The following is an 11,872-nucleotide window of genomic DNA, read 5'->3' as shown; positions in this document are numbered from 1 at the left end:
CCGGGGGCGGCGAGCCGGGCCTCCGCAGTGGGCTCCAGATTCCCCTGCTCACCGTGCGCTCGCCCTTCGCCCAGCTGCGGGGGGCGTGCGGGCCGCTTCGCGCTCCCGGGTGCGCCTTCTCCGCTAGCTCTTCGGAAACGGCCTGGCGCCGTGGCCTGGAAGCCCTCCCGCCCGAGTGGCCCTCCAGACGTTGCGGGCCCGGCCCGGGAGGGGCACTGCATCTGTATGCGCCCGGCAGAGCCGAGGGGGCGGGCAGCAGGCACCGCCCCCGCCCCCCGCTGCGCGGCCAGGGCTGGCCGGGGAGGGTCGGAGGCTGGGCCCTCCCGCGCGGCGCGGAGGCGCCTTGCTCCTCCGCAGGCGGAGCCTCCTTCCCCCGCCCCCTCCGTCTCGCTCCCTTGTTCTAGCCGGGGCTGCTCAGACCTGCAGCGGAGCCGCTGCGCCCGCTCCGATCGGCTGGGGGCTGTGCCCCCGGGACCCGGCGACGGGGGCGGGTGGGGGCGCTCCCCACCGGGCTGGGCCCCTTGGCACTGCCAGGTAAGGGCGCCTGCCCTGGAGCCCGCGGTTGGGAATCCTCGGAGGGGCAGCAGGGGGCCCGCAGCCTGCGGGTGTCTTCAGAGCGGTGAGCGGTGCGCTCCGCGACTGGGAGCCCACTGCCGGCTCCCTTCTCCCGCGCTCTACCGCTTTCCCTTCTTCCCTCACACCTCTCTCCCTCTTTTTCCCATCTTCCTCTCCCTCGATTTCTCTTCATCCTGCCTTCTCTCTGCCTGTTTGCCTTTTCTGCCCCTTCCCTGGCTCCCCAACCCTTCTCTCTCCCTCTTGCCCTGTCTTGCTCCATCTCCTCTTCCTCTTTGCCTTTTTCTTCCTCCACCTTTCTCTGCTCTCCTGTCTTTTCTTTTTCCCGCTTTCCTTCCCCGTTCCTTCCCTCTGCTCTCCTCTTCCCTTCCGCTCCCGCTATCCTGTTTCCCAGTCCTCTGTCGCCTTCCTTCTCTTCGTCCCGGCTCCCTCTCTGGCCCCCCGGCTTCCCTCTTCCCTCGGGAAGGAAAGGACTGTCAGGTGTATGTCTGCTCTAGGGGAGGAGGGGCGCGGCCACAGCCACCTGAGGGGTGCCCCTTGGAGGAGAGGGAGGAGACAGTGGTGGGAAGGGTCCTCTAGCTTCCTTCCCACAGCCCCTCCTGGCTGCCCCTTCTCCCAGAATGAAGTTCCGCACCGGGGCGGCCTGGTCTGACCCCGGCAGCTAAAGCTGCCCCTTCCTGGTCATCACACGTACTGAAAGCCCCTCTGCCCCCTCTTCCACCCATTCTCAAGCCTGGCACCCGTGACTCCTCTCTGCCTTTCAGGCACCCAGGCTACCTCCTTTGATCTCTTTCCTCCTGTCTCTTGCTGCCATTCTGTCTCTGTCTCTGACAGTCCCTGAGTCTTGGTCTCACCCTTAATCACGCTGTGTCTCTAGCCTCTGGGTCTGCCTCTGCTCCCCCTCCCCAGTCTTCGGCCTCTACCACCCCTCTTCTTTCAGCTCTGGCCCCCCACTCTGCCTCTGGAGCCCAGTCCCCCTTCAAGGACTTCAGCTAGCTGTGTGCCGGGGGCAGGTTCTGGAGAGGCGGAGTTCCTGTGGAGGACAGACTTTCACAGGCTCTCAGCCCTGTCTGAGGCTGCCCTGCTTGTCATCTCGGCCTGACCTAGGCACCCTGAGACCACACCTCCATGAATCCCAATCCCTGGATTTTAAACCCTTTCCCTGGTAGCCCCCATCTCCTCCAGCCCCGAGCTGCATGCCCACCCTGGGAGCAGAGGGGCCACTTTGGGGTTCCAAGCCCTCCCAGCATCCCCTCTCCTATTTTCTTCCTAAGCTTCTCTACTCAGAGTTGAGTGGCCAGAGATTTATCATCTTGGAGGGCTGGAGGTGAATACGGGCAGAGCCTGGGTGGAGGAAAAGATCAGACTGTCTGCTTTCTGTCTTAGTCTGGGTTCTGGGCAGTGGGGCGTCTGGTTCCTTGGAGGTGTGATCTTCCGCGTCTAACTTTGAGGAGGGGAGGTTTAAGGGTTTCCTTAACCGTAAACAGCTGCCCATCCTGCAGGTGTGGATCCATGGGGCAGCCCCAAAGCATCTGCCCCTCTGCCCCAGCCAGCTCATGCCTCAGCACCCGGGAGCAGTGAAGAGAGCCCTGGCTGAGCCCAAACATGTGGGGCCTGGTGAGGCTCCTGCTGGCCTGGCTGGGTGGCTGGAGCTGCATGGGGCGCCTGGCAGCCCCAGCCCGGGCTTGGGCAGGGTCCCGGCGGACCCCAGGACCAGCACGGCTTCGGACCCGACGGAGCTGGGTGTGGAACCAGTTCTTTGTCATTGAGGAATATGCCGGACCAGAGCCTGTCCTTATTGGCAAGGTAAGGATCAACCCCTCCTATGTCTACCCTGACCCTCAAGGCCCTGCCCTGCAACTTCATCACTTCTGCAATGACCTTGGTCCCTCAGGACACCCAACACTCCACCCAATCCTAGATTTACATTCTAACTTTCTGTCGCTATGCTTGGAACCCGCTGCCATGTTTCCCCGATCCCTACAGCTGCACTCAGATGTGGACAGGGGTGAGGGCCGCACCAAGTACCTGCTGACCGGAGAGGGGGCAGGCACTGTATTTGTGATTGACGAGGCCACAGGCAATATCCATGTCACCAAGAGCCTGGACCGGGAGGAGAAGGCACAGTACGTTCTACTGGCCCAAGCTGTGGACCGAGCCTCCAACCGACCCCTGGAGCCCCCATCGGAGTTCATTATCAAGGTGCAAGACATCAACGACAATCCACCCATCTTTCCCCTTGGGCCCTACCACGCCACAGTGCCCGAGATGTCCAATGTCGGTGAGTACCCCAGGTCCGGACATCCCGGATCCCATCTCCTAGAGTGCCCTCACCTCTCCTTCCCCCACTGCCTTCTGCGCCAGAACCCACCTCCTGCAATTCAGCCCCGCTCAGGTCTGGGTCCCGCCCATCTACCCTTCTTCCCCACTTGGCTCTGCCCCGGCTGAGCGGGGTGCCGGGGTCCCCCACAGGGACATCAGTGATCCAGGTGACTGCTCACGATGCTGATGACCCCAGCTACGGGAACAGCGCCAAGCTGGTGTACACTGTGCTGGATGGACTGCCTTTCTTCTCTGTGGACCCCCAGACTGGTGAGGATAGAGCTTGGGAGGCGGGTAGGGCGGCCGTGGCGACAGGCACCCCCTGACTCATCGTCTCTCCCCCCTATAGGAGTGGTGCGGACCGCCATCCCCAACATGGACCGCGAGACACAGGAGGAGTTCTTGGTGGTGATTCAGGCCAAGGACATGGGCGGCCACATGGGGGGGCTGTCGGGCAGCACTACGGTGACGGTCACCCTCAGCGATGTCAACGACAATCCCCCCAAGTTCCCTCAGAGTAAGGGACAAGTGCCCAGCCTGAGCCGCCCTTTGACCACCTCCAGCCCTACAGCCTCGGGAGAAGCCTCCCCCACCCCTCCCCCAGCCAGGCCTGGGAGAAGGACGTGCTGGGGGAGGGAGGAGGGCCGGGGACCTCTCTCAGAACGTCTCCCTCCATCCACTCCAAGGCCTGTACCAGTTCTCCGTGGTGGAGACCGCCGGGCCGGGCACCCTGGTGGGCCGGCTGCGGGCCCAGGACCCAGACCTGGGGGACAACGCCCTCATGGCATACAGCATCCTGGATGGGGAGGGGTCCGAGGCCTTCAGCATCAGCACAGACGCCCGGGGTCGAGATGGCCTCCTCACTGTCCGCAAGGTTAGCCTCCCGTCTGCTAGGGCTGCGGACCCACTCACACCTGCCTCCTGCCCCACGGGACACGCTTCTAACTGGGCTAGAACAGGCTCGGTCGGGATCCCTGTGTTGGAGCTTAGAGATTACGGTCATCTCCTCATCTTTCAGATGAGGGCCCAAGGCCCAGAATGGGGGAGTGACTGGCTCAGGACTTTGCACAGAGCAAGTCTGTGATGGCACTGGGGGCAGACCTAGAGTTCTGACCGAGTAACCCATGCCCCACCCCACCCCGACCACCGAGGCCACTGCCCCTCTGGTGCCCACCTCCCGGGTTCCCCCCCTGCCTCAGTCACTCCGTCCCCCTCACCACAGCCCCTGGACTTCGAGACCCGTCGCTCCTACTCCTTCCGTGTGGAGGCGACCAACACGCTCATCGACCCAGCCTACCTGCGGCGAGGGCCCTTCAAGGACGTGGCCTCAGTGCGCGTGGCTGTGCAGGACGCCCCAGAACCACCCGCTTTCACCCAGGCTGCCTACATCCTGGCAGTCCCCGAGAACAAGTCTCCCGGGACCCTGGTGGGCCAGGTGTCCGCCGCTGACCTGGACTCCCGGGCCAGCCCAATCAGGTGAGCTGGGGTGCAGGCGGGCTCAGGGCCAGGGCCCAGCAGCAGGCTATTCCCGCCCGAGGATGTGCCCCCTTTACTGCAAATCACGCTCACCTCCTGGCAGAAGTCTCCCTCGCTGCAGGCCTGGGGCCAGGGCAGGGCTAGAGGACCTTGCTAACCCCTCCCACACTCTCCACCCATCCCTCTGGGTGGATGATAGTAGCGCCTCCCAGTGGCAGTGCGAGCAGATGGAATCTCATCTGATGAGTGCGATGGATCAATTGATGGCCATGGCTATTGATCACTGGCTCAGCGCTTCACATTTTACCCACTTGATAACATTTCCTTCTCCCAACAACCTGTGAGAGTCGGATAGTAGATAAGGGTAGTAACCGTATCAGCTCCGGTTGCTTTAGAGCTGCGGTCCCCAACCTTCTCGGCAGCAGGGACCGGTTTTGTGCAAGATAATTTTTCCACGGACGGAGGGGGGTGGGGGGGCGTTGGGAATGGTTCAGGTGGTAACGCAAGCGGTGCGGCTCAGCTCCTAACAGGCCATGGACCAGTACTGGTCTGCAGCCCGGGGTTTGGGGACCCCTGCTTTAGAGGCTTGGCCCTGAGAGGTTGAGTACTTTGCCCAAGGTCGCACAGTCAGTAAGTAGCAGTGCTGGGATTCAAATCCGGACTTGTCGGCCCCAAGAAGACCCACTCTTTCCACCGCCCCAGCCAGCATCCCTGTCATAGCACTGAGGGAGTCACTCCCATTTTGTAGTTGAGGAAACAGGTTAAAAGATTTGCCCAGGGTCACACAGCCGGCCTGAGATAGAGCAGGGCTAGAACTTGGGTCCCTGGTCCCCAGAACAGAGCCCCAGAAGTCGGAAAGACGGGCAGTGTTTACCCGACGTCGCCTCTGTCTCTGCGCGCCCATGAAACCCAGTCCCCGGCATGTTAGGACAGGTGTTTAATGTTGATGACTCCCCGGGGATATTTGTCTTTTGAGGGGACCCTAACGTGAACCATGGCTCTGGGTGCGCGTCTCTGGCCAGCTCAGGCCCTCTGCCCAGCTGAGCCATGGGGCCCAGCAAGGTGAACAGAGGGAGGGAGGGGTAGCTGCAAGCTCTGGCCCCGCCGCAGATCAGCCCCCAGCCCCGCTCCATCTCCCCAGATACTCCATCCTCCCCAACTCGGACCCGGAGGGCTGCTTCTCCATCGAGCCTGAAGACGGTACCATCCGCACGGCAGTGCCCCTGGACCGCGAGGCTCGTGTCTGGCACAACCTCACAGTGCTGGCCACAGAAGTCGGTGAGGAGTCCTGGGCCCCCGGGAGACCCGGGAGGAGGCAGCAGCCTCCCAGCAGAGGGGCCGTCCCTGGGCACGTATGGGGGTGGGGGAGGGCAGCTAGTGCCATCACACCCTCACCCAGCGTACAGCCACTGGGTCCCCAGCCTGCATCATCACCACCAGGCAGGCCTTCTGGTCTCCTGGCTGGGCTGGGCACAGTGGGTCTGCCTGAGCATTTCCCCTCCCCTTCCATTGGCTCCCATACCTGCCTTTCCCCGACCCGGAAATAAACCTAACCTTGAATAGCTTCCTGCACCCTGGGAGACCCTGCCTGGCCCACTCTCTGCTTCAGGCTGAAGGGGCGTCAGGGAGGGGCTGGGCCCCTCTTCTGCGAGCTGACCGGGGCTGGGGTGGGGAGGTGGTGCCAGGAGCCCCTCTCTGGGAAGCCCTGCCGGGAGCCCTCAAGGGTGGGGAGAGGGACCAACTCCATGGACTGCCCATGTCAGTCACCGGTCACCAGTAGTGTGGTTCAGCCTTAGACCTCCCTCCCTTCTGTGAAGTTCTCCTCACCACGCCAGCTCATGCCCCAGGGTCTCCCTACGTTTGCCGTCTGTGTCCTGTTTAGGGGAGCTGTCACTGTGTGCATACGTACTTGTACATGTCAGTGAAGAGCTATGTGTGTGTGTACACGTGGGTGTGTACTTACATGTGTATGATTCCATACGTGTGGAAAATACATATACATACATACCCATATGTTTGTGAGTATCCGTCTATAGCTGCATATATGTATATGTAGTTGAGTGTATAGAATTGTATTTATATTATTTGTGCATATGTGTAATCGGATGTGTATAGTGATAGGTACAAGTAGCTGTTTGTATATATTGTTTTGTGTGCGTGAGTGTTTGTGGACAGATAGTAATAATTTACTACTTATTGTGTATCAGACACTGTTCTAAGTACCAAATATGGATTAATTCATTTAATCATCACCACAGCTTTATGAAGAAGGTACGATTTTCCCCCCATTTTAAAGGGAGGAAACTCGGGCAAAGAGAAGTTAAGTAACTTCCCAAGGTCACGCAGACGTTAAGTGGTGGGGCCTCAGTCCCAGTCAGGCTGCAGAATCTCAGCTGTTACCTCCTCTGCTCTACTGCCTCTCATACGTGTTGCATTGTATGTAGATAGGCTTATGTTTATGACCATGCAGCTGTGTGGCAGTGCGTGCGTGTCTGTCCGTGTGAACATCTCTGTGTGTATTTGTGGTGTATGTAGTGTGTTTGTGGCTGCCTGTGTATACGTAGCCCTGCGTGTGTGTGTGTCTGTGTGTGTATTCCCCTCAGAGTCTTCTCATCTCCTGCCAAATCCTGCCCCCCACCCCTAGAAATCGCAGGATTGACTAGCAGGCCCTGGGCCTTAACTGCAGCGAAGGAATGGCCGCCAGCGCCGTCCCATCTCAGGGTACCGCAGACCCTTTAGCCAGGCAGTGTGCTCCTCTGCCCAGGCTGTCAGCTCAGCACCTTCCCAAGAGCCAGCCAGCTCTCCCTCAACTCGGGGAAAAGATGAAAGGAACCAAGAGGTGTAGCCTAGAGGAGGTGAACACGGGGGCAGGCAGGGATGCACAATTTCCATTTTCTCCTGGATGCCACTGGCAGTGAGAAGCAAGGCAGGGTAATGGTGGGAGCCACCTCATGACGAGGGGGCCTGTGTCTGGCTGTGGTACCCAGGCTGGCGTGGCTCTGCCCCTGAGTATCACGTAGCTCCTCCCTCCCCAAGGTCAACTCTAAGTGATACTCACTGCTACACCACAGCCTCCCAGACCTCTGATGGTGTGTTTGTGTGTGTGTGTGTGCATGTGTGTGTGTGTGTCCATCCACCGGTTTTGTGCATGAAAATGCATTCTCTGCATCCTGGGGGTCGTGACACTACATTCACTGTATATATCGAACATTCACTTCATGTATGTTGCATTTGTTTTAAAACACTGAGTGTACATCAAATGGCTCTATGAATGTGTTTGTATCTTTCATGGCTACTGTCTGTGTGCATCTGGTATGCATCCTCTGTCTACCTTTCCTTTATGGCACGTGTACCCTGCATGTGGGTTATTGTATATGTATGTTATGGGTGCTACACTCCTGTTGAGTGTATATGGTATATGTATTGCACATATCTTGGGTACCACATGGCTGTTGTATGCACTTGTGCCATTCATTTCACAACATTGTTTGCTACTTGCATATTGCATGCATTATCTCATGTGTCCCACATGCATGCTATGTGCTACGTGTGGCATCCATGCCCACACACCCCGTGTGTTGTGTGTAACTGTGATGTGTGTGCTTGCATGGGGTGTATGTGTTTGTGTTCTGGCTTCAGACAGCTCCGCACAGGCCTCCCGGGTGCAAGTGGCCATCCAGACCCTGGATGAGAATGACAATGCTCCCCAGCTGGCTGAGCCCTACGACACCTTTGTGTGTGAATCTGCAGCCCCCGGCCAGGTGAGCCGCTGAGGCAGTGGGGTTGGGAACTCAGGACCTCTCCAGCTGTCCACTCCATACAAGGCTTCTTTGCTTCCTCCCAGCTGATTCAGGTCATCAGGGCCCTGGACAGAGATGAAGTCGGCAACAATAGCCGTATCTCCCTTCAAGGTCCTCTGGACCCCGATGCCAACTTCACTGTACGGGACAACCGAGGTGGGTAGCCTCCTACAACCGTGCCCATGCCTGCTTCCCTCTCCTCTACCACCCTCGGCCCTGCCTGCCTACCTGGGCCCTCCACCCAACAGAAGGTGGATGTGGTTTGGGGAGTTCCCTGGTGGCCTAGTGGTTAGGATTCTGGGCTTTCACTGCCGTGGCCTGGGTTCAATCCCTGGTTGGGGAGCTGAGATCCTGTAAGCCGCACACGCAGTGGGACAAAAAAAACAACAACACAGGGCGGATGTGGTTTTGCTCTTTGCAGACCTTCCCCACAGAAAGCTGTCTCCATGGGCTGCGCCGACCTTACTGGGAACGTGTCCCAGGAGGTGACCCAACACCTTCCTCTCCCACAGATGGCTCTGCCAGCCTGCTGCTGTCCTCTCGCCCCGCCCCGCCCCGCCAGGCCCCCTACGTGGTCCCCATAGAACTGTGGGACTGGGGGCAGCCGGCACTGAGCAGCACTGCCACAGTAACTGTCAGCGTGTGCCGCTGCCGGCCCGATGGCTCCGTGGCCTCCTGCCGGCCCGAGGCTCAGCTCTCACCTGCTGGGCTCAGCACCGGGGCCCTGCTCGCCATCATCACCTGTGTGGGCACCCTGCTTGGTGAGTCAGGCCACAGTGGGACATAAATGTGGGGTCCAGGCCTGCAGGGTGTGTGGAGAGGAACGAGGACACTGGACATAGGGAAATCCATCCTAGGTCTTGAAGGAACCCTCGTGCCTGGATTTTCCCACTGCCTCATGCGTCCGAGACAAAAGCTCTGGCCTCATATCCCTGGCCTGTCAATCTAATGACAGTCATGAGCCATAAAAACTGTTTATTGAGCCCTGACTCTGGGCCCCGTGTGGCGTTGGGCACAGCACTTGGTATTTCATCCTTTCAACAACGCTGAGGGGCAAATAAGTTTTCCCTCTTCTCTACACAAGCAATCTAAGGGCGAAAGAGGTTCAGAGAAGTTAAGCAACTTTCCATGGTCACACAGCGAGTAAAGGGTTGAAGTCGGGATTCAAACGAGCTTTGCCAGATGTCAAACCCAGGGCTTGCCACCCCTAGGCCGTTCTGATTGGAACCAGGCTGCCCCATGCCTGGCCCTGCTGACTCAGCAGCCCGTGTGCGCCTCTCCCCCAGCCCTGGTGGTGCTCTTCGTGGCCCTGCGACGCCAGAAGCAGGAAGCCCTGATGGTGCTGGAGGAGGAGGACGTGCGTGAGAACATCATCACCTACGACGACGAGGGCGGCGGCGAGGAGGACACGGAGGCCTTCGACATCAGCGCCCTGCAAAACCCCGACGGGGCCGCCCCGCCGGCTCCCGGCCCGCCCGCGCGCCGAGATGTGCTGCCCTGGGCCAGGGCGCCGCGCCAGCCCCGGCCCCCCGGCCCCGCCGACGTGGCGCAGCTGCTGGCGCTGCGGCTGCGCGGGGCAGACGACGACCCCAGCGTCCCACCCTACGACTCGGTGCAGGTGTACGGCTACGAGGGCCGGGGCTCCTCCTGCGGCTCCCTCAGCTCCCTGGGCTCCAGCAGCGAGGTCGGCGGCGCCCCGGGCCCCGCTGAGCCGCTGGACGACTGGGGGCCGCTCTTCCGCACCCTGGCCGAGCTCTACGGGGCCAAGGAGCCCCCGGCTCCCTGAGAGCCGGCCTGGCCCTGCCCGCCGCGGCATGGTGGCCGCACAGGCCCTCTGAGTGAGCCCCCGGGGTCCAGGCAGGCGGCAGCAGCCCAGAGGTCCCCAGGCCTCCCCGATCCCCGTGTCCCTCCTCCCCATTCCCCAGGGCAACCTCCTCCTTATCTCCCTCGTCCTGAGTCGTCTGTTCGTCTCTCTCCAGGGATATCTGTCTCTGTCTCTGACACTCTCCCTGTCTGGGTCTGTGTTGTGCAGCTCAGACTCTGAATCTCTCCATTCTCTCACTGTGATTCCACTTTCTTGTGGCTCTGTTTTGGTCTCCCCCGTTCTAAATCTGTCACTCACGGCTCTGTCTGTCTCCCGTGCCCGCACACATGTTCTCTGTCTGTCTCCTGCCCACATCTGCTCGCATTCTCTGTGGGTCCCTGTGACTGGCTTTTTGGTTTCTTCCGTTGTCCATCCTAGAAACAAGAGAAACTTCCAGCCACTGCTGCCCACCCTCCTGCAGGGGATGTTCTGCCCCAGGTCAGTGTCCCTAGACTATGTGGAACACAGGGGTGGCCCAAAGCCCTTGCTCACGCCCCACCTCTCACTCGGGCTGTCCTGTCATTGCAGACCTGCCCGCATGGTTCCATCCATCACTCATGGCCTCATCCTGGCTCCATTGGCCTCCAGCAGAGAGAGGGAGCCAGCCCACCTCCCGGGGCAAGAGCTCCAGCCCCCAATGTGGCCGCCTCCCTGGAGCTCTGCCCAGCTGTCAGCTGGCCCTGGGCACCCTAGCTCTGGGCATTGTCTTGTGTGCTTCCCAGGCCCCAGGGGGAGGGATGGGAAGGAAAGAGGGAGGCAGCTGGGGAAGGGGAAGAGGGAGGAAGGGGAGGGGCCTCCATCTCTAATTTCATAATAAACAAACACTTTATTTTGTAAAGCTGGAGTCCTGCTTTCCTTTCTGCACTCAGGTGTCTGTAAGAGCGTCACTGTGCCAAAGGGCTGGAGGAGAGGCCTAAGCCCACCCCCTCAACTCCTTCTCCTTTCTCCTTTGGGGGACAGTCGCTTCAAGTCCCTTTAATAGAGGAGGCTTTGGGTTTGACACCATTCAGGGACGAAGGAGATAATGACATGTACCTCTACCCCCACGACCTCTGGGTTCTCTGTTGGTCTCAAACTGTCCAAGGAAATTAAGATGTGGAGATTGGCCAGAGGGAAAAGTGGGAAGGAGAAAGTGGAGAAAAGGGGGAGCTATAAAAGACTAAGAAGAGAGGAAGAGGAGCTCTAGACTAGGAATAATTATGAGTGGGGAACAGCAGAGGGGGGCAAGCCAGTGCCTCCTGGGGCCTGTGGTCCCAGTTGGAGAAAGGGTGGGCCAGGGCGAGGTGGCACCGTCACAGTGGATCTGGGGCTTGCTGCCCCACCTTTCATTCTTCCCAGTCTCTGGTCTTACTCTGTGGGCACAAAGAGGAGGGAGAGGGACCAGGGAGGCGGGCTGTTCAAAGGGCTGAATCGAAGTCAACTGGGGTGGGAGCCCAGCGGGTGGCCAGCATCTCTCACCGTGCACTCCCTAAGCAGAGAAGGGGTCTACCCGGCAACCAGAATTAGCACCCACGCCTCGGTAACTCCAGGCAGGGCTCCTGGGGACTCAAGTAGATGGGTCAGGATAGGTCCTTGTGACCTTCCCCTCCAAGTGCGGAGTGCTGATAATCAGGGATGGCTGCTCTAATGGGAAGATGCCTTCTTGTACCTTCCACGCCGTTTGGTTAGGGCAACCAGGCGGTGGGAGGACAAGGACCCTGCTCCGATGCTGGCATTGTCATTGACCCTGCTGACGGCTGGAAACTGGCCCCTGCCTGCCTGAAGGCCTGTGTGAGAGCAGACTGTCTGCCCCTGAGGGAGACGATTAGGAGGTGGCACTCCAAGCAGGGGCCAGAAG

General features: G+C 59.9%; 1 protein-coding gene across 2 annotated transcripts; it reads left to right on the top strand.

The window, feature by feature from the left end:
• Nucleotides 1-412: 412 nt before the first annotated feature.
• CDH24 (cadherin 24) lies at nt 413-10,818 on the top strand. 2 transcript variants are annotated; one of them, XM_081226866.1, is made up of 13 exons: nt 413-534; nt 2,076-2,379; nt 2,560-2,854; nt 3,046-3,165; nt 3,245-3,412; nt 3,582-3,769; nt 4,118-4,371; nt 5,513-5,649; nt 8,011-8,132; nt 8,216-8,327; nt 8,684-8,932; nt 9,458-10,473; nt 10,564-10,818. In XM_081226866.1, exons 2-12 carry the CDS (start codon nt 2,179-2,181, stop codon nt 9,955-9,957), a joined length of 2,346 nt encoding a protein of 781 aa, XP_081082992.1. In that variant the 5' UTR covers nt 413-534; nt 2,076-2,178; the 3' UTR covers nt 9,958-10,473; nt 10,564-10,818. The 2 variants fall into 2 exon arrangements, with proteins under 2 accessions (XP_081082992.1, XP_081082993.1); XM_081226867.1 differs by having other exon boundaries at nt 433-534; nt 2,061-2,379.
• Nucleotides 10,819-11,872: the final 1,054 nt, after the last annotated feature.

The sequence above is a fragment of the Mesoplodon bidens genome (genome assembly GCF_964165515.1).
Source record: "Mesoplodon bidens genome assembly, chromosome: 3".
NCBI lineage: Eukaryota > Metazoa > Chordata > Mammalia > Artiodactyla > Ziphiidae > Mesoplodon > Mesoplodon bidens.
This window is presented reverse-complemented; position numbering and strand designations above follow the sequence as displayed.